Source organism: Clarias gariepinus, chromosome 10 (assembly GCF_024256425.1).
Source record: "Clarias gariepinus isolate MV-2021 ecotype Netherlands chromosome 10, CGAR_prim_01v2, whole genome shotgun sequence".
NCBI lineage: Eukaryota > Metazoa > Chordata > Actinopteri > Siluriformes > Clariidae > Clarias > Clarias gariepinus.
The window spans coordinates 33,283,520-33,305,303 of record NC_071109.1 but is presented as its reverse complement, the minus strand read 5'-3'; the positions used below and the strand labels follow the sequence as shown (position 1 = coordinate 33,305,303).

The 21,784-nt window shown below is 41.5% G+C and overlaps 1 protein-coding gene across 2 annotated transcripts; it reads left to right on the top strand.

Moving 5' to 3' along the window:
• Positions 1–8,427: 8,427 nt before the first annotated feature.
• Positions 8,428–21,628, top strand: chst6 (carbohydrate sulfotransferase 6). Of its 2 annotated transcripts, none has more exons than XM_053505080.1 (2): positions 8,428–8,570; positions 19,210–21,628. In XM_053505080.1, exon 2 carries the CDS (start codon positions 19,216–19,218, stop codon positions 20,407–20,409), a length of 1,194 nt encoding a protein of 397 aa, XP_053361055.1. In that variant the 5' UTR covers positions 8,428–8,570; positions 19,210–19,215; the 3' UTR covers positions 20,410–21,628. The 2 variants fall into 2 exon arrangements, with proteins under 2 accessions (XP_053361055.1, XP_053361056.1); XM_053505081.1 differs by lacking the exon at positions 8,428–8,570 and adding an exon at positions 10,400–10,486.
• The last annotated feature ends 156 nt before the right edge of the window (positions 21,629–21,784 follow it).

Below are 21,784 nucleotides of genomic sequence, written 5' to 3'. Positions count from 1 at the left end.
GTAATTCAAATATTTAAGTCAGCTCAAGTTCTATTGGTTGTGGGCTCAATTACTGTAATTATATTCCTCTAGGGTTGACTTAGCCCAACTTTTTATCTACTCAAAAAGGTAAGTTGTTTCCCATTGTTGAAGTGATCGTATTGTCCCAACAATACTCCGACAACTAAAACACACAAACGTTACTTTAAAAAACTGATTCTTTTAAAACTAGTCAAAGTTAAAAGATTGATCTGCATAAAACGGGAGAATACACATTCTACTTTGCTTAAAGGTCAATAAAATACCTGGAAAAACTCTTAAGGAAGCTTTGTGAATACGGGCCCTAAAAAACACCTGGGCCTGTATTCACAAAGCTTCGTAGAATTCTCTCAGAGAGCTAGTATCTTAGCCTAAAAAGTCCTAGCTGGGAGTCTTAGATTAAAAGTGATTTGGAAAACTTCTTAGAGCAACTTTGAGTAAGGAAAGTACAAAACCCTTTATCTTAGTGAAAGGGTGTGGTCGACCCCGTTGCTAGGGATGATGCAGCAATTTAAGCACTGTGATTGGTTGATAAAAAAAATAAACTCTGACCTTTGCAAAGGTCTTGAAATGCACTCTTTGTGAAAATAGAATACATGATATCATAATGTTTGTATAGACTAAATATATTAAAGGTAATTATAACAGCCAAATGTTGAAAATATGTCTACTTTGGAAGCAACCGATTTCCACACAGTAGTTACTATATTAAAGTTCTTCCATTTATTTACCAAACTGATTTTATTATTACTTTTATTATACCATTTCAGATTGATGGGAGCAAAATGGCTGACCTTTTACCAATTTACATGATTGCATGTTTTAAGTTGCACTTTTGGAGATTATGGAGCGAACAATCCAAGAGAGATGTAAGGAAGTAAAACAACAAGAAACCCAAATTGGACAGAAAAGCAGTGTTTTCTTTTATCTTTACGTTCAGTGTTTGGAATATTTCTTCTTTCCACCATTTTGTCCTCTGCTATAGAAACTCTTAAGTCTCTTAAAAGTCCTCCTCTCTACTCTTAACAATTTTTACCTTAGGAGCTGTTTTAAGGCTAAAATTTTTCGTGAATCATTTTTATCTTAACTAAGATTTAATCCTAAATTTTCTTAGAATTTTGTCACTAGGAGCAACTTTTAGGCTTAAGAAGCTTTGGGAATACGGGCCCTGACCTCTATAAAGATCTTAAAATGCGCTTTTTGTGAAAATGAAATATATTTAATAGAACAGACTTTTCTGACGGAATACCGGAATTGTCTAATAATGACTACAGGCTACTTTATGGAAAGTTTTTGTTATAGATATAGGCTAAATATCTTAAAGATAATTAAAACAGCCAAATGTTGAAAATGTGTTTACTTTTGAAGCAACCGATTTCCACACAGTAGTTACTATGTTTAAGTTCTTACATTTGTTTACCAAACTGATTTTATTACTTGTGATCTATTTCAGATCGATGGGAGCAAAATGGCTCAGCTTTTACCAGTTTACATGATTGCAGGATTGCAAACGTTGCACTTTTGGATGGTATGTAGCCAACAGTCTAAAAGAGATGAAAGGAAGTAAAGCAACAAGAAAACCAAATTGGACAGTAGATCAGTGTTTATGTTTAGCTTTACATTCAGTGTTTGGAGAATATTTCTTCTTTCCACCATTTTCTCCTCTGCTATAGAAACTCTTAAGCCTCTTAAAAGTCCTCCTCTCTACTCTTAACAATTTTTACCTTAGGAGCTGTTTTTGGGGCTAAGATGTTTTCTGAATCATTTTTATCTTTACTATTATTTAGTCCTAAATTTAAGGGGAAATTCTAAAGAAAATGTCATAATTTTAAGAATTTTCTCATATGCTTGTCAGTATCTTACTGATTCTTTTACATCATAACATATTTGGAGTGATGTTTTAAATTAACTCATTTGGTTTTAACACAACCGGTATAACACTCGTAGATGAGCATGAGCGACCTTAAAGCCAAAGTAACACAGACATTTTTATATCCCTTAACTTACTGAGTACTGAAGCGCCGCTACTTCTTAAATATTAAACACTTCTGGGTTTTCTAAAAGTTTCATTAGCTAAGCGCTTTCAAAAATATTTGAAAGGTGGTGTCAGCTCAAATATGTGCTTTCTTACAAGAAAACAGTATCCTCGAAGAATTTCGGTCCAGTTTCAGGCCCCATCATAGATTTAGATCCATATCTGATGCAGAAAAGCTAGTTCATGCATTCATGACCTCCAGACTGGACTATTGTAATGCATTACTAGGTGGTTGTCCTGCATCCTCAATAAACAAGTTTCAGTTAGTCCAAAATGCAGCCGCCAGGGTTCTCACTAGATCCAGAAAATATGATCATATAACCCCAATATTATCATCCCTGCACTGGCTACCTGTTCAGTTTAGAATTAATTACAAAATAGCATTACAGAGGCCAACACTGCTAAGATCTTGAGGGATCCAGAGAAGAACCATCTCCAGCTGGATTCTGCTTCATGGTGGTTTGGATCTACACATGCTGCTCCTAAACTTCTAGTGATCCAGACCCCCCCTCTGTTCTCTGCACCTGCTTACTCATCCCTGTGCTGAACTAGACTCCATGATACCTTGGACAACTTTTATTATACTGAACTTCCAGCAGCCTAACACATTTTTGGTATCCGTTATCACCCAGATGAGGAGGGGTTCCCTGTTGAGTCTGGTTCCTCTCAAGGTTTCTTTCTATTGCCATCTCAGTCTCATAAATCACTTGACTGCACTTCAATGAAGGTTAATTGCTGACTTAACTTGATTATTTTTTTATTTATTCAGTCGGTGTCTCCAAAGTTTTTAAAGAACACAGTGTTACCTGTTGTTCCAACAAATACCACAGTAAGAAGTTGGCCCAACAATACAGTATTAATTCATTCAACATTTGTCTAGTTGGATTTTTGACAGTGTACACTGTAAAACAATGTTGAAGGCGTTTATCCAAAACACACAATAATCTCCTCTGAACAGTTGATATTGAGATGTATATCTGCTACTTCTGCTCTGTAAAGCTTCATAACGCTCTAATCTGAGCTGCTGGTTGTTAATTGGTGATTTCTGAGGCTGGTGACTCTAAATGAACTTCTCCTCTGCAGCAGAGCTCAATTTTGGTCTTGCTTTCCTGGGAAGGTCTTCACGAGAGACAGTTTCATCATGGAGCTTGATGGGTTTCGCAAACGCAACTGACACAATACTGTTCTTGCAATAACCGTTCCAGAACAGCTGACGTCCATGTTTTGAAATAGCGACTGACTGTTGCCGTTAATGTTGTTGTTGATGTTGTTCATTACATAGCTATATGTGTTATTTACATGATATAGATGATAAGATTGATACATAGATTTGGAATCTGCAATATTGCTCTACAATGTCGAGCTGGTACTGTATATGTATCTGTATGTAAGCAGGAAGCGGTACACGTATGGCTTTATAAATAAGTGACTATTGGTGATCAAGCTGACGGATAGACGGGGCAGTCCACCCAACCCGGGCGTACACAGAGCCATGGAGGGGGGGAGCTTTAACTATATTTTGTAATAAATCTTAGTGCTCCATGATAAACAGAACCCAAAATGTGATGAAACAGGCACGTGTATAAAAAAGTCCAGCGCAGGCATAAAGGTCCTTTTATCCATGAAGGAAAAACAAGATTCGCATCTTAGTTATTTACCAGAATGATCTCATGAAGTGACCTCAGTGTTTCCTCCCTACGAAGTACACTGGAGTGAACATGATGTGCTCTTCAGCTCAGAGTGTACTGTAATGCCAGTAAAAGGGAGAACACACACACACACATATACTATTCAGACAGGAAAGCCGGCCTGGACAGGATGCACACACACACACACACACAAACACACACACACATTTTCCTCTTACAGCTGCAAATGTTTTGTGTGCTGATTCTTGTCCCTTTTGCTGAGTCCTTCTGTTTATGGGGTGTGCTGTGTGTATCATGTTTACAGTGTGACTTCAGGAGTCCTCAGTTTGTGTTTTTCATGTTTGGTGCCTGAAGGTTACACCTTTCCTCCGTGTGTGTTGAAAGTACAAACGTTTGTGCTGCTGAAACAGAAATGTGGGAAAATAATCTCTGTGTGTGTGTGTGTCTGTTTTTAACAGTACATGAGTTTTCCTATACAGAAGGTAAAACACACACCTATCTGGAACTCAGCTAATATAAAGTATATTTCTATTTACACGTTTCTGTAATCAGTCCCCTGATCCGGATTGTGAATTCATCATGCGACACTAAAAAATACTTCCCTAAATCTTTAAATCCTTTAAATTTAAATTTACAGGGGGTGTTCGAGTCAAAGCAGGACTTTTGATTGTTAAAAACTCCCTTTATGTCTCTCTATAATCCCCTGATACACTAATGCACTTATCCCAGGGTTTGACTAGTGCTTGGACACCATCAGGATAGAAAGTTTTCTCAGGACGCCGGAGCCGTGATCAGACCGCCTGCTTTATCTCTGAAACACTGGCCTCCCAGGAAATCCTTTAAAACTCTAAGTATTTTAGCTATTATTGGTTTTGTTTTTGTTTTTTAAGAAACATATAAAGGGCTCAGGGTTGTGCAGTATAGAGTGACGTATCATCACAAAATAGGCAACATGATGAACTGAATTTTAATTCATTTAACCAACTTTCCCAAACATGCCCAAGTAAAAAAATTGGAAAAGAAATACACACAGATACACACAATCACAAGTTTCTATTGTTGTTTTCGGTTGTTTTTATGATCAAACAATGATAACAATATGCTCATTTTATGAGTTCTACATTTTTGCAACCATTACAAATTTCCAGTAGTGGTAAAATTAACCCTTTATAAAAAGTCATGATAACTTCAGTTCGACCTGACATATCCAAAAAACCCAAATACAGCGTTTGAAGTCTGAAGCCTCCTCATTAACACACACACCAGAAAGGCTTCTTTATAAGCACATATATGGTATTTTAATCCCCATTGATCTGTGCTGAGATGCCGGCACGTATCTGTGCCGCTTGCTCCTAAGGGTCACTGGCCCAAACATTAAAGCCACAAATGTCTTGGAGCGAGGTCAGGACTGTACGGTTTGATGTGGCAATAAATCCCAGCTGAGTTCCTGTAATGTGCATGTGGTGCTGGTTTTACATTTAATTTTAAATGATTTAAATGGTTCAGTCATTCTCCTGGCTAGAATCTACCTCTATCTATTGTTGTGTTATATGGGGGTTTAAAATCGGTCTGACTGGTGCCACATGAGGTTTTTATTCTGGTTGAGCGTGAATCAGTGGCCCTCCCTGAGATATTAAACGCTTCCTGAATCGTGAAATGAAAAGTGATGCTTTAAAAAGATTCCCTCGGGCTTAAACATTTTTTATGATGTTTCCCCAAAACTGTAATAAAAGCCAGTGTCTCGTCTCTGCTTTAGCTAGCTGTTACACTAGAACTCTGATACAGTACACCTGAGTTTATAAGAAATCCAGCTCCAGCTCAACCCCCTGGTAAACCAGTCCAGTCGGAATAGAGCTGTCCTTTAAGTTTCATTCCTGTACATGATCTGGCTAACAGGAATCTGTCTCTGTAAGCACTGCGCTGACAGCAGCAACATTACATAGATCTGTGTGTGTGTGTGTGTGTGTGTGTTTGTGTGTGACATAGCGGAAAAAAAACCTGGCTGACTTTGTAATATGAGCAGCGTGAAGTGTTAAATGAATTGCAAGCATTTTTGGGAGCAGCAGAGCACTTCTTGTGTGTGTTTTTCCCTGAGAGTTTAAAATTAAAGAGATCAGTGTAGATAAACAAGAGATGTGTATCGGTTTAAAGAGAGTCAAGTCCCTAATCACAAAAGCACAGTGCCGTTTTTTTTTTTTTTTAAATAAGCACACAAAAATACTCTGGATTGGACAGAGAACAACTGTGGTGTGTAACTATATGTATATGAGTGGGCGTGTCCCAGATGTTGTCCAGTGGTTAATGACACTAACTGTGTGTCTCAGCGTGGGTGAGAGTAGGTCTGTACGGTCCGCAGTACTGAGGAGAGAGCAGCTGTCTGACTAAACCCACATTCACACCCAGTCACAGAAGCACTTTCAGTAAGAACACACATCTGATAACGTTATGGCGTCTTAAACAACACGCCGTCTCTGCACTAATCACTTCTAAGTCCTTCTGAATCGCCTCTGTGTCGTTCATGACGATCTTGAGTATTACTACATTTTAAGTATTGTAGTACATTTTAAATGTGTGTTGAGGTACATACTCACAGAACATAATGCTGAGCGTCTCAGTTAATACGACCATACAGACAGAGGAAGGGGAGGGGAGGGGAGAAATGTCGCTCACAAATCAATAGTGATGAGAAAGAGAGGAAGTTTAACAGACTTTTTTTTTTAACTATCTTATTAAGAGGCAGGGCTTGAATTAATAGTATTTATGGTATTTTTACCAAAAATGGCAATGGCGTTTTTGATTGGACATTTAAAGGAGGCAAAACTGAATAGAAAACAAAACTGATGTAATTTTTAAATGTATTTTTAGACAGTCTCTGACATTGCTGTAAAATACTCTTGACTCGATCATGGTGGACTCTGCAGTAACTCCAAAATATCTGTTATTTTTTCACATTCGAGTCTCTTAGTGACTTTTTTTTACTCTGAAGTTTGTGTTGAACTTTGTGATTTTTAAGCGAGGTTATCGATACCCAGTCTCATCTAGCCATGACATTTTGCCACCTCAGATGGGTATGTACCAAAGTCTAGTGCAAAGTCTAGATTCTAATCTAAATTCATGAAAGAAAAAGTTTGGTTTCTTTTTCTCTAACACAACTTGTGTTTGTGTTTAACACCAATAACTTTTTTTCTCAATAACAAGCTTTGGCACGTGCTTTAAATTCTTTTGTATTCTCTACGCGTGCGTTCAGGATGCTCATGCTTCATTGCATAAACAACTTGGATTATACAAAGTACAAATAGAAGCACCTATCTAGATCTCCACTGAAATAATTATAGACGCTTAACAATGCCGCTCGTCACTCATCGACATCTGTCGTACATTCCATGTACGCTCCTTTCCATCAGCTTTAGGAACTTAATCATTTCTCAGTTATCATTTTTCATTTGCCTTTGTGGAAAAAAGAGAAGTAAGCACAGTTGATTATATTTTATTTCAGGACATATTGCCAACCGCTCCAGCACTGACTGAACTGAAACCTTTAATTCTTTAACAAAGTTAATCAAGGATTTTCTTATATCATCTGAAAAGCCACAGCTTCTTGTAATAAAACTAGACACACTAGGTCAGAGCGGCTCCTCGCAGGCTCTCTTCTTTATCCTTTAAACCTATCAGTGCTGAAGTTATTCTGCAATCTAGCTGTAATGTCGTTTGTCTAAAACCTGACACAGTCTCTTTCCTGTCTGTCTGAGTCTAAACCAGTCAGGAAAACCATTTATATAACTTCTGATAACCATTTTAAATAAATTGTCCTAAAAGAGTTTATCGTCTGGAACGCATACAAGACCTCATGAACATGTAAAGCGTCTGAACGCACCCGATGTACCGTATATTTATTTAATTCCTGGTATAAAGATGAAGAACAGTTTATATCTCGGAAGGAAACCCATTGACAACTAAAATCTCTCTACACACACACGTGCTGTCATTAACAGCATCGACTTTAATTGCGTCAGAAATAGTTTTAATCAGTGACTCAGTCAGATAGATCCCTAGAAAAACCGGTTCAGTGTGGAGAACTTGTACTCACACACTTCAAGCACGAATTAGCGTGTGTACTCAGCACTTAATAAAACATGTAAGTGCTAATTCTACTTGTAGTGGAGTACTGGTTGAGGCGAGCGCTTGTACTTTAACTTGCGTATTGAGATTGTGTATTATATCTGTGTTACAGCTGATCTGTGCGTATATTACACACACACAGAGTGTGTGTTTGTAGAGATGAAGCCTGCTCAGAAGATCCTGTGATCAGATGATGATGTCAGTTCTGTAGACTAGCAGTCCATGTGTGGAGAGCTGGAGACTTCAGGAGCTCAGTGAGATCCACCAGAGCTTGAAGCATCATCAGCAGGAACTTCTTCTTCTTCTCCAGGTGAGGATAAGGTGTGAGGAAGTGTGTGTGTGTGTGTGTGTGTGTGTGTGTCAGAGCTCTGATCTTCATCTCTCTCTCTCTCTCATGAAGACTCTCACTTCTTGGAGGTTGTAGTTTCCCAGACCAGCACGTGCAGCTGAGGGGTAATTCATGTTACATGGTACACTGCTCCCTTCCCAAACCCCCATCACTGTTCTCCTGAGTGTGTGTGTGTGTGAGTGTGTGTGAGAGAGTTGTCCAGCTCCTCACCCCCGCCCCTCACTGTCACTGCTTTAATAGCCACGTCTCAAATCCACTCGGTACACAGAAGTTCTTCTCTCTCTCTCTCTCTCTCTCTCGCGCGCGCACACACACACACACACACACACTCACTAAGCGGACCTGGAGAGCAGAGAGCTGGTGTGTCTCCCGCGCGCGCCCCGACCTCTCCGTCCTCGCGGTAAGATCGCTTTCATCTCCTGTTATTATTTACATTTCCTCGGGCTTTGATGTGAAACGGCTTCAAAGGGGAAAAAACCCGGGAAACAAAGTTTATACCGAGCGCGAGACCCCTGTCTGTCTGTAGGTCGTTTCGCTCAATTCGCGCAGGAGTAGTGCAATGTGTGTGTGTGTGTGTGTAATGTGAGCTATCGGAGCTTCTTTTTTTGTTTCCAAGGAGCTGAAAACAGATCTAATACAAAAAAAATCTGAACACACACACACACACACACACACACACTTTCGATTTATTCAGTTTTAATTATTTTTGATGAAGCATGAAGTGTGTTTGATGATGTTAATCTTATTGTCCTGAACACGTTCTTGACTGACTTTGCGATAAGAATGTGTGTGTGTGTGTGTGTGTGTTTTCTGTGTGTACCTTCATAGATCTTTATGGAGTAGATATAATTCTTTGTACACTAGATGTTTGTTTCAGATCATCAGTGATAACAGACATGTTTTATTCGTTCCTCTCTCTCTCTCTCTCTCTCTCTCTCTCTCTTTACATGGACACCTGTCAAATTAAACTGACCTGATGAACACACACACACACACACACACACACACACACACACACACACACACACACACACTGTACCATGATGGACTGTACAATAAATGTGTCAGAGATTTAACAAGAGATCTCAGTGTCTTATTTTACATAGAGTGGGCGGGGCTTTATTTGACTTGAACCTTGGATTGCGAGTAACTTGGTCTGTGAGCGCTTTGCCAGGCGAGCAAAATAAAAAAAAAGTCCTTGCAGACGGCGAAAACTGCTAAAGTTATTCAACATTCTAGCTGTAATGTCGTTTGTCTGAAACCTGACACAGACTAGTCGTGTCTAAACCAACCAGGCGAATCATTGATATAACTTCCGTTAAACAGTTTAAATAAATCATCCCAAAAGAGTTTATTGCTTGTAACGCCTACAAGGCTTCATGAACTTGTAAAGCTTCTGTACACACCCCATGGCAAAAATGTAATAAATTTAAACTTGTTAAACGAGCGAGGTTTTTATATGCAAGTAGTACACATGCGCTTTGTCTGCTAAGCGTCACATGATCATAACTGGGCTAAGGGATCTTCTCTCGCACACGCTGTGGGATTGTGGATAATCATCTCCCAATCATCTCAGTGTGCGTGCGTCACTCGTTAAGTCAATATCTGTGTGTGTGTATACTGTTTATTATAACATTGTGACCAGGTGTGTGTACACGTAAAGCATTTTTTCAAATTTTGTGTACAAGTGTAGTGAATGTTCTTTAGTGACTGTACTGCAACAACGGCCATCATGAGGAAGAAGGTTAAAAAGTCAGTATCAGTGTGGGAGATCAATCTGTTTAACGACAACGCAGCATCGCATTTCCGCGAAATCCTCAAAAGGAGGCAAAAAGAAAGTGTCATTAGAGAGATTCACTGTCACACAAAACGAAGAAGATTCCAGTAACCAGAGACTTTCTGTCTGAGCAGTGTGTGTGTGTGTGTGTGTGTGTGTGTGTGTGTTTGTGAAAATTGTTTTACACAGTAGCTCGTGCTCCTGCTTCTTTTATCATCTAAGACCAGTTATGTGTTAACAACAGTCGTGTGCAGGTAAAGTGCAGGTATATATATATATAATATATTATATATATAATAATATATATAATATATTATTAGATATATTATTATATATCACCTTTTTTTGTTTACTAATGACTAGTTAATAAAGATCTTTTATTCTGTTTATGGGTTTTATGATTCTATCTTTTTTTCCTCTCTCTTAATTTTTACTTCTATTGTTTCTGTTTCTTTTTTTCTTTCATTTTTCTTTCCTTTGTTTCTTTCTTAAGTAATGCTGCGTCACCCTGAGTGCCGCCGTCTGGTGTGTGACAGCAGGTGAGCAGTCTGATTGACGTGCAGGTGTACAGAACCTTCAGGGCTCCTCCAGAGGGAACCCTGAGAACTTATACTTTTTCTGTCTCCTTCCAAAATTTACTCTTGTGGTCTTAATAAGTAAAAAAAAAAAAAAAAATCCAACTCTGCATGTGTGTGCATGTGTATGTGTGTGTGTGTGTGTGTGTGTGTGGCCTCTGCTCTCTGTCCATATGGGGAATGTGAGCTCAGTTGGGGGGGGGGGGGGGGGGGGGGGGGGTTGGGGGATAACGGCTGTGTTTACCTTACACACTCTCACAATGGTGTGTTTGTGTCTCATTGTGTATGTGTGTGTGTGTGTGTGTGTGTGTGTGTTTCTACATTTGCATTTCTTTCAAGTTTTAAAGATTATTAGCGTAATAAGCTGAACAGGGAATTTTGATGTTAATTATGTCACCGTTTTTCAGGGTTCAGATTGGCCTTTTTTCCCTCTTTTGCACACACACACACACACACACACACACACACACACACACGGGATCAGGTACCGTAATGAGAGGAGGAGAAGCCAAGACATGTTGAAAGACAAAAAAAAAAAGCCAAGTATCTGGACACGAGCAGACAGACAGCTGCCGGAAGGAGAGAAAATATTAATGAAGAAAATATATGAAGTGTATGGACGGGTGTATGGAAGAAAAGAGAGGTACAATGAGGGATGGACAGATGCAGAGAGAGAAAAGAAAGATGCAAAGGGAAAATAAAACGCTTATTTTAACATAAAAGTAAAAAAAGTTAAAGTGTTTAATGTGGGCATGGGTAGCTCTCAGCTCTCATGGGGAAGGTATCAGGTTCAAATCCCACCACCCCAAACTTGTCGCTGTTGGGCCCTTGAGCAAGACCCTCGACGTCACGTATTGCTCTGGATAAGGGTATCTGCCAAGTGCCCACATGTGAATGTCTTTTAAAGCAATGTATGTTCAAAAAGCAGCTGATTAATAAGACTACACGCTGTGACACCAGGTTCTGTCAGGGTTTATTAGGTTTTTTTATTTATTTATTTTTTTTATAAAAGAAAAAATCTGCTGAAATCCGGGGCTTTATAATCGCTGTGGTCACCGTCACTACACTGTGGCGTCTTTTCTTGTTTTCTTCTCTAAAATAAAGTTTAAAAGTTGACCGGTAGGTTGTTATTTAAAACCCAGAATAAACGGTTGTAATGAGAACCTTTCATTAAAACAACAAAACACGTTCTGCACGAAGGTGAAAAGAGGTTTGAGTCTCGAACACTGTGTAAAGGGGTGAAAAATGCTTTCTCTCTCTCTGTCTCTCTCTGTCTCTCTAGAGGACACTCTTGTCCTGTGTCTGGAAGCATTGAAAGCAATAATGCAGCGATTTATAGCGATAATAAAACCCCGCACTCGTTTTGGTTAACGTTGGCTCTTGCCGTGTTCTCCACTGTGTTGCTCTTCCTCACCGAGGACGGGGCTCCACGGCGCCACAGTGTGTCAGTTCTGCCAGGGAGCAGTTTATTAAAAAAAAAAAACTTCACACAAGCCTTTAAAAGAGTCTTTCCGGAGACAGCATGAAAGTTCGTGTTTGTAATGTTGCTACCGTCTGAAAAGTGAACATTCTGAAATCTGTAGGTCTGTAGGTCAGTGTAAGTTCAGGAATGCGATGCTACACTGCTTCACAGTATTCTCCTAACGTTTCCGTATAACTTTTAATAGATTGTGATAAAAGACAGGAAGCGTGAAGGTGTTTGGTTTCTTCAGGTTCATTAAGAATAAAGACTTGTCAAGTCTCAGGTTTCTGAAGGTTCGTTAATAAGCACAGGTCACTGGTGTCCAAGTAAAACACCATGAACTAGCCAAGAATCTCTGTAAAAAACAGAAGGCAGCGGTTCTGCTCTGTAGGCGCGCCAGGCCCCGCCCACCTTCTTCTTCGGGTAAACACGGGACATCATCTCCCAGCCAGTGTTCATTTTGGCAGCTTATTTTGGTTTGGATGCTTTTGGTTTTAGTCTCGGTGGTTTAGTTTCACTAATAAGTGGTTGTATTAAAGCTACACAGCTGTTTAGTCCCAGTCCCTTGATTTTTCTTCACATTGTGCGCGTGAAAATGCTCAGACTTTTGCCTTTAAGTGATCTCCCATCAAAGTCAGTCAAAAAAATTTAGCAACCACATTCCTTCCTCCAAGATCTCGGGTCTCCACCATCCTTCCAGGTTTTAAAAATGTGTTGAACAGTTCTTAACCCACTATTAGTATTTTCAGCAGTCTCCTTAGTTGTTTTCTTTGCTTGATCCAGGACAATAATGTGACCCTTCTGAAACAGATGAACATTTTTGCCACGGCCTCAGGATACGTTTTCTGACGCGGTTGTGTAAGAAACAAGAAGCTCCGCCCTACATTATTTAGAGTTGGAGCTAAACCACCCAAATTGCCCCTAGTGTGTAAATGGGTGTGCGAGTGTGTGTATGTGTGTGTGTGTGCCCTGCGATGGATTGGCACTCTGTTCAGGGTGTACCCCGCCTCGTGCCCTAAGTCTCCCTGGATAGGCTCCAGGCCCTCTGGCGATCCTGAGTACAGATCTATAACAGTATAGACGATGAGTGAGTGAGAGCTAAACCGTATTAATCACTGCAGTAATTATCAAGTGGAAGGGATGGAATCTTTAATATTTGCTTAGTTACATTCAGATGGTATCTTTGTTTTGGCTGGACAGTGTGTAAGTGGTGGCTCAGGTGGCTGAGAATACAAAGTGTTTTAACTCAGTTCTCAGTTTGTTGGAAAGTTGTTCTATTATTCCGGGCTCTTATACCTGGCTGAGGACGTCTCTTTGATTCTAAAAAGGAATTGTCATCACTCTGGTACTGAAGATGGACAGGGGAAGACATATATGGGTCAAGAACGCAAAAAAAGTCATCCTGAAATACTACAGAACGTAACATATTATGTCATATGTTTTATATAGGTTTTGTCGATAAACACTATTTTTGCTTAAACGTGTCAGTTCCTAGAGAATTGTGTGTGTGTGTGTGTGTGTGTGTGTGAGAGGTGTGCTATTCTGAATTGTAAATTTCCCACGTCACATAACACCAGAATCCAGGAAATTCTGGAAAAAGGGGGGGAGGGATTTTTTAAAGGTGACCTTTGAAACGTATTTCTCATTGTTTGCCTGGTTTTTATTTTATTCACGTTTGCACTGAAGGATTGCTCATCTTTCACATCAAAGGTTTATCTCTGTGTGTGTGTGTGTGTCAGAGATGGCAGAAGTACACAACCTCAATACTCAAAGTGCTCGCCTATACATGTGCTCCACTACTATAATAGTAATTTATTAAGTAGAATAAACACTGACATGTTTTATTTTATCTAATTATTTTGTGAGTCACTAATAAAAACTATTTCAAATGGAATTAAATGGTCACCCATTTTTGCATCTGATAAAAGGCTTTAAAATAAGAATGTATGGCTCTGTAATGCACTTAATTCATCTCAGACAACTTTAATAGCCCTAATCTCATGTACGCGGTTTCGCGCGGTGGTCGGAAGTACCATGCATCACGATTCACCGTGAGTTTTGGCGCTTTCGATCTTTCTGCGCGAAAAATTAAACATGTTAATGACAGTGTTTATTTTTGATAAAATGCTGTATGCATTTAAACAATTAAAGTTGATTTTTCTAAAAGAAAAACAGTTAATCTTTGTTTTATCTCATATATTTCACATTGCTGTTTAATTAGGCAAAATGACATTTTATCTAATTACTCGGTTAATCGATTAAATTTTTGGTAGAATACTCGATTACTAAACTATTCGATAGCTACATCCCTGCTGCACAGTTTATAATGTTGCTATGGCACACAAACTCAATTTCACACAGGGGGTGAGAGTCATTCTCCAGCAATGATGATAGATTAGCGACCATCCTCCTCTCTCCCAGCTCCTGTACACCGTCCAGGGGAATCCCCAGGACTGAGCCGGCCTTCTTAATCAACTTGTCCAGTCTCTTCCTGTCTGCAGTAAAGACGCTGCGGCACAGACAGGCCGCTTCATAGAATATGGCTGAGGCCACCACAGAGTCAGGAAAGGTCTTCACTCCAGGGGTCTTTTAGGCTCCTTAACAGAAAGCGTCTGCTCTGTCCTTTTATAGACTGCGTCTGTGTCGTCTGTCCAGTCCAGTTTGCTGTCGAGATGAACACCCAGGTGTGTAACCACTGAGCTACCAGGGGTAGCTCAGTGGTTAAGGCATTGGGCTACGGTTCGGAAGATCCCAGGTTCAAACACTACAACCACCAAGTTGCCACTGTTGGGCCCTTGAGTGCGGCCCTTAACCCTCAACTGCTCGGATGTGTAATAAGATAAAAATGTAAGTTGCTCTGGATAAGAGCGTCTGCCAAATGCCTAAATGTAAATGTATATGAGTCCACTCTCTCAATGTCCTTTCCCTGAATGTTCACTGGTGATAGAGGAGTGTGTTTGTGCCAGCGGACGTTCACCACCAGTTCTTTAATCTTCCCTGCATTTATCTGGTGGAAAATTTTTTCAGATCTTAAAAACAAAACCAAACAACTTTTAAGTAGAAAAAAGCAAAGATGTTTATTGAAGACAAACGTAGATAGACAGCTCTGAACCGGTCAGAAAGACCGACACCCCGTATAGTCCTAACTACAGGGTCCTCGAAGTCCATAACTTCCTTATTTCACATGGGTTTATATATCTGACAAGTGCTTAATCACTCCTCGTTTCTTTGTGTTATTAAACTTTTATTTAATATTCAATAGATATATGTTGATTTGTTCGGGCTAGTGGTGAGGTAACCCCCAGTTTTCGACTGCCAATGACCTTAAAATAAAAAAAGCTTAAACATAAGAAATAAATATGAATAAAGGAAATACGGTAGAAAATAAAGTTAACTGGTAAAATATACTGTACAAGTAAAAATAAAGAAATATTGCAATAAAAGAAATATGGTAAAAAATGAAATTAACTAGTAAAATATACTGTGCAAAGTAAAATAAAATAAAAAATACTGTACAACAGAAATGTTGAGAAGAAGCTCCTCCTCAATCTCTCTGTATTGGTCTTTAGGGAGCGGAATCGCTTCCCAGACCGCAACAGAGAGAACAGTCCATTGTTGGGATGGCTCCAGCACCGTTTGCTGTAGATCGAGTGCAGGTCAGGGAGCTCGGTGCGGATGATTCGTTCAGCTGATCGCACCACCCTCTGTAGAGCTCGTCTGTCCTGCAAGGTGCTGTTCCCGAACCAGGTTGTGATGTTTCCCGTCAGGACGTTCTCTATAGTGCAGGAGTAGAAATTCCTGAGCACCTTGGGGGGCAGTCTAAAGTCTCTCAAGCGTCTGAGGTGGTAGAGACGCTGCCGGGCCTTTTTCACCACGGTGTTGATGTGACAGGACTGGTCCTGCGTGATGTGAACACTGAGGTATCGAAAGCGGTCCACTTTCTCCACTGGGCTGCTGTTGATGACTGGGGTCTAGTAGTTCCTCACTTGCTTTGTACAAAAGTCCACAATCAGCTCCTTTGTCCTGCTGACGTTCAGGAGGAGATTGTTCTCTGGCACCAGTTCTCCAGATTTCCAATCTCCTCTAGGTAGGCCAACTCATTGTTGTTCGTGATCAGGCCCACCACGACAGTGTCGTCAGCAAACTTGATGACGGCGTTGGAGTTGGTAGTGGCTACGCAGTCAATTGTGTACAAAGACTACAGCAGGGGGCTCAGAACACAGCCCTGGGGGACTCCAGTGCTGAGAGTGAGGGAGGCTGAGACATGACCGCCCATCCTTACTGCCTGTGGTCTGCTAGTTAGGAAGTTGGAGATCCACTGACACATAGATGAGCTGAGTCCCAGGTGCTCCAGCTTGGTGGTGAGTGTGGATGGAAGTATGGTATTAAATGCAGAACTGTAGTCGATAAAGAGCATTTTCACATAATTCCCACACCGAGTGTCCAGGTGAGTGAGAGATATATGGAGGAGATGTGAGATTGCATCGTTCGTGGAACGGTTTGGACGGTATGCAAACTGTAGTGGGTCGAGTGTGTCCGGTAGTGAAGAAATGATGAAGTCTCTGACCAGGCGTTCAAAGCACTTCATCACTACTGAGGTGAGGGCTACAGGGCGATTATCGTTGAGGGAAGCAGGATGAGGTTTCTTCGGGACAGGAACAATGATGGACTCTTTGAAGCATGTGGGGATCACCGACTGAGATAAAGAGATGTTGAATATCTCAGTGAACACAGGTGCTAGCTGGTCTGGTAATTTTTTTTTAGATTTAAAGGACTAATAATTAAAATTTGATTCATAAAATAATTATATTCTTAAATCATAATTTGATCATTAACCTGTAAGATTTTACAGGTATACAATACATATATGGATTGATAATTATAGACACAACCATCATTGATGAATTTTGTAATATAAAGTGATAGTGTTAGTTGTAGTAGTAAGGGATAGTAATGGATTATTGATTATTGATCTCTTTGTTTCTTAGTTTGGCGCGATACTTTCTGCACTTTTCCATCACGCTTTGTCTGCATTAAAGTTCCTTATTTCTTGCTCTCTGTTTGTATGAGTCATCCTTGGGTTACACTCTTGTGAAGCCCTGTTTCTCTTTGGTATGGTTCTGTCACAGAGACCTTCTGGGTATTGGACATTAAACGGATGATGGTCCACTTCCATATACTCCAGGTTATCCCTCAGAAGCAGGTATTGGTTCAGATCGAGGGGTGTGCTTTAAGGCGTCTCACTTTGGCAGATTCTGTCCTTTCTTTAGCTCAGGGGAGTGCACCAGGAGGAGAGAGCTTTCATGCCCACATACTTTCATCTTTTTTCGGGGAGGGAGCACTACTTTCTCCACAACCTCATGGGCTGAACTTTGCTCAGACTAGACCCACCTGCTAGCTATACGCTGTAGATGATCTAGCTGGGCCATTTGTGGATCGTAGGTAGGCTGTGGAACTTGTTGGCGCTTGATAGTGGGAGAGTCCACAGCGGGCTTGGGTTTCAGTAGTGGGGTAACTCAATGGTTAAGGCATGGGACTACAGTTTGAAAACTGTAAAGAGGTTCAAACCCCCTGCCCACAAAGTTACCACTGTTGGGTCCTTGAGGAAGAACCTCAACCCTCATTTTTTATAATGATAAAAAATGTAAGTCATCTGGATAAGGGTATCTGCCAAATGCATGAATGTAAAATGTACGATCATTGTGGGGTGTAAGTTTGCTGAGATGTGTTGGGCCTCTGCCCCTCCATGCTGCTTTAGTAGGCTGGGCTCAGATATCATAGCATGTACGGCTTATTGTTCAGCAACATAATTAAAAAATCTGTTAAGCAATGTCAATATGTCCTGGTGAAATCCGGGACAAACACAGAGTGGAGGTTTTATAGATGTTTGCCCTGAGATAAACTAGGACGTGTATGTTGTTCCTTACTTTTCCAATTCACTAGGACAGTTTTCCCGGATATATATTGCGTGCGGGGGGTTGGGGGGGGAAGATAGGGAGCGGCTGGACATTGGGATGTGACACGATTGGATTGGATGATTATTCGCCCAGAATGTTTGATTTAGGTTGCAGTTTTGGAACAGTCCAGGTCAGTGGTCTGATTGCTGATTTGATTTGTATGTATTCTCCTTGGGTTCTGCACCAAGTGTGGAAAAAAGGACAGATTAATGTCATAGAAGACGTGTTGAACTTGGGTGATGTCCTTTTCTGCCCACGTGCAAAAGTTTAGTGGTAAATTTTTATTTGGATGGTGCAACAGTTTGTCATTTGATGAAAAATTTTCCCCCGTGTCAGAACCGCAGCTATTGAAACATGGGTCGCTGTGGCTGCAGAAGGCCAGGTCTGAAATCTGACATGTTGTTATAATGTGTCTCTTTAACGAGATGGTAATAGGAAAAAACCTTGAGAGGAATCAGACTCAACAGGGAACCCATCCTCATCTGGGTGATAACGGATAGCAGGGATTGATCTTCACTCATACTGTGTGTTAGGAGGCTGGAGGTTCAGTATAACAGGAGATGTGGAGAAGTTCATATGACTCATATGGAGTCCAGTTTCATTATTGGAGGCTCAGGGACAAATCTTTGGGAAATTCCAGAGTAGAGCTTCTCGCATCAGCCGAGACCAGGACCGTCTTCATGGTAAAATGTCAGTTAATGTGAGTTTACTTTTACTGAAACCGGTTCGATCTGGTTGAATTAGAGGTAAATAGTTTTTCTTTGTCGAAGCTGTTGATGAGTTTCAGTGTCAGAATCATGGCTGAAATCTTCAGCAGTGATGAATGAGTGTAAACAAACACTAAAGCTCATTACACACACACACACACACACACACACACTGAGACACATACACATATGTCAGTTTGTTTAAAACAGATGAACATTAATATCCATCAGCAGGCAGCAGTATGTCAGAGCACACACACATCCATCAGCAGTGTGAATACAAACCGCACATCCGCATAAAGTCACTACAGTGTGTGTGTACACACCATCTACTGACCCAAATCCACTGTACTGACCCGTCCTGTGTCCCTCGGCCCACCGGTTCTGCCCTGGGCTCACACACTCACATCCTCACTCACTGCGTCCCACCCACAAGACGCAGCACTGCTCATTAGGCCACTTTTAATAAACATTAGGTATAAGTGTTTGTGAGTTATTATAATAAATTATTGTTTATAATGAATTACTGTGGGCTTTATTCCTGTTTGTTTGTGTTGTCAGGCTGCGATGCTGCATTTCCGTGTACCCGCCCCCGCTGCGTTGGCGCTGCTGGTCTTCCAGGCTGTTGTCGTGGTTCTGTTTATTGGCTGGCACAGCCACATAACCCCGCCCACTTCGGATTCCAACACTGCTCCTGGGGGCAAAGTGCACGTGCTGCTGGTGTCATCATGGCGATCAGGCTCGTCGTTTATGGGCCAGGTGTTCAACCATCACCCGTCAGTATTCTACCTAATGGAGCCCGCGTGGCACGTGTGGGGGTGTCTTCAGCGACCGGGCGCACGCAGCCTGCGTATGGCAGTGCGGGACCTGATACACCGCGTCTTCCTGTGTGACCTCAGCGTGCTGGACGCCTACCTGCCCATCCAGCACAACGTCTCGGACCTGTTCATGTGGAGCCACAGCCAGGCACTGTGTTCTCCACCGGCGTGTCCGCCCCCGTTCCATTCGCACACCACGCCGCAGATCACTGATTGTGCGAAGCAATGCAACGTGGCGGGGTTGGAGCGGGCGGAGGCGGCGTGCCACACCTACACCCACGTGGTGCTAAAGGAGGTGCGTTTCTTTGAGCTGGAGTCTCTGTTCCCGCTGCTGCGTGACCCCTCGATCAATCTGCGCATCCTACACCTTGTGCGTGACCCCCGGGCCGTGTTTCGCTCCCGCGAGCAGGCGGCCGCGGCGTTGCAGAGAGATGCCACCATCGTCCTGGACGGCAAGGCGGCATCGTCTGACACACAGACGCGCGTCATGCAGGAAATCTGCCGGAGCCACATTCGGATCTACGACACCGCTGTTAAGAAAGCGCCGGACTTCCTGCAAGGACGCTACAAACTAGTGCGTTATGAGGACGTCGTACGCGACCCGCTAACAGAGATCCAACGCATGTATGACTTTGTGGGACTCGAGATGACGGAGGCGCTGCAGGAATGGATCCACAACATAACGCATGGCAAGGGAAAGGGGACACCCAGCGAGGCGTTCAAGATCACCAAGCGCAACGCCTCAGAAGTCTCGCAGGCCTGGAGGACAAGTTTAACGTTCAGTAAAGTCCAGCAGGTCCAGGAGGTCTGCAGGAGTGCCATGTCTCTCCTGGGCTACCGTCTGTTGAACACCGAAGCAGAGCAGAAGCAACTCGACCTCGACCTCACGCGCGTGGAGAAGTACAGCTTCACATGGCTTACGTCCAAAAGTCCCAAAGACTGAAGAATATTTTGGACAACAGACGAGAGACTGTGTGTCAGTCTGTATCTGAACAGTTCACTACAACTCGATAGTTTATTATTAATTACTTATTTATTACAGTTGTTGGGAAAAACGTGCAAAATCACACTTTACATTTATACGATACGTGACAACAAAAGACTGATGACGTGTTGTGAACTGACAGAGCGCTATTTTTATTAAGTGGACTGTGATGGACGTCTCGCAAATCTGCGAGTGTTCGCAGGATGAGTGCAGAACTAGTTTATTAACACTTTTATGTTTTAGTTGAAGTCTTACAAACAGAAATGATGACACAAGTAAGAGGCTTTGCGTTCATTATTATACTGCAGCGCTGTAGCCACGCCCCTTCTCCGTCCCCAACCCTTTCCCTGTCCATGTCTTTCTCCTGCTTTTGCCTTCTTATTTATGTCCCTGGCCGTTTAGTAGCCCCCCTGCTTCCCCCTTCTCCCACTTTTCCTGTCTCAACCCCTTTCACTGGTTCACCTAGGTTTCTGTCCACACCCATTTTCTGTCTACTCCCATTGTTACCCTGTCCCTGCCTGTTCAAGTCCCTACCCCTTAACCCTGTCTCTGGATCTTTTACCATGTCCCTGCTTTCTTAACCTGTCCCTGTCCCTGTCCCTTATACCCTGTCCCTGCCTCATTTACTCTGTCCGTGTCCGTTTTACACTGTCCCTGCCCCTTCTACACTGTCCCTGTCCCCTTTTTTGTGTTCCTCATGCTGTCCCTCAGTGAGTTTCTTCGAGGTTCTCTTTAGCATGATGTCTGATGAGTGAGTGGTTTAATGTTTATAGGACTTATATCATGGAGTCATCATGGTAACCTCCAGGTAGAATGGTTGTCTTTTAATGGTAGTCAAGGTGTAGCACGTTAGTAAGAAGAGGGACGAGACATTTGTCATTATTTTAATAAAAAATAAAAAAGTTTATCACTGAGTTTACAATCACAATGAAAGTAAGTTGGGGGTTTTCAGAAAATGTGTTATATGGTTGTGTGTGTGTGTGTGTGTGTGTGTGTGTGTGTGTGTTTCCTCTGTAATGATGTCGGTGAATCAGATGTGAAAGCTCAGTTACTGAATGATGCTGTAAATGTGATAATTTATTACAGAGTGATTGTTTTAGTGATTATTAACGAGCGGCTTGTTAGTGGTACACAGAGGAGCGAAGGAAATAAATAAATAAAAATAAATAAATACGTTTACAGAGGCTCATACTTGTTTCATTTCCTCTATACACTTTATCTTTCTGGAACGTTCTGCTTCTTTAAAACAGGACTGATCGTTGTTGAGATATTTTTATTGATATTTAATAATAATTTTATAATGAGCATTTGATAATGAAGGGATTTGATTGCA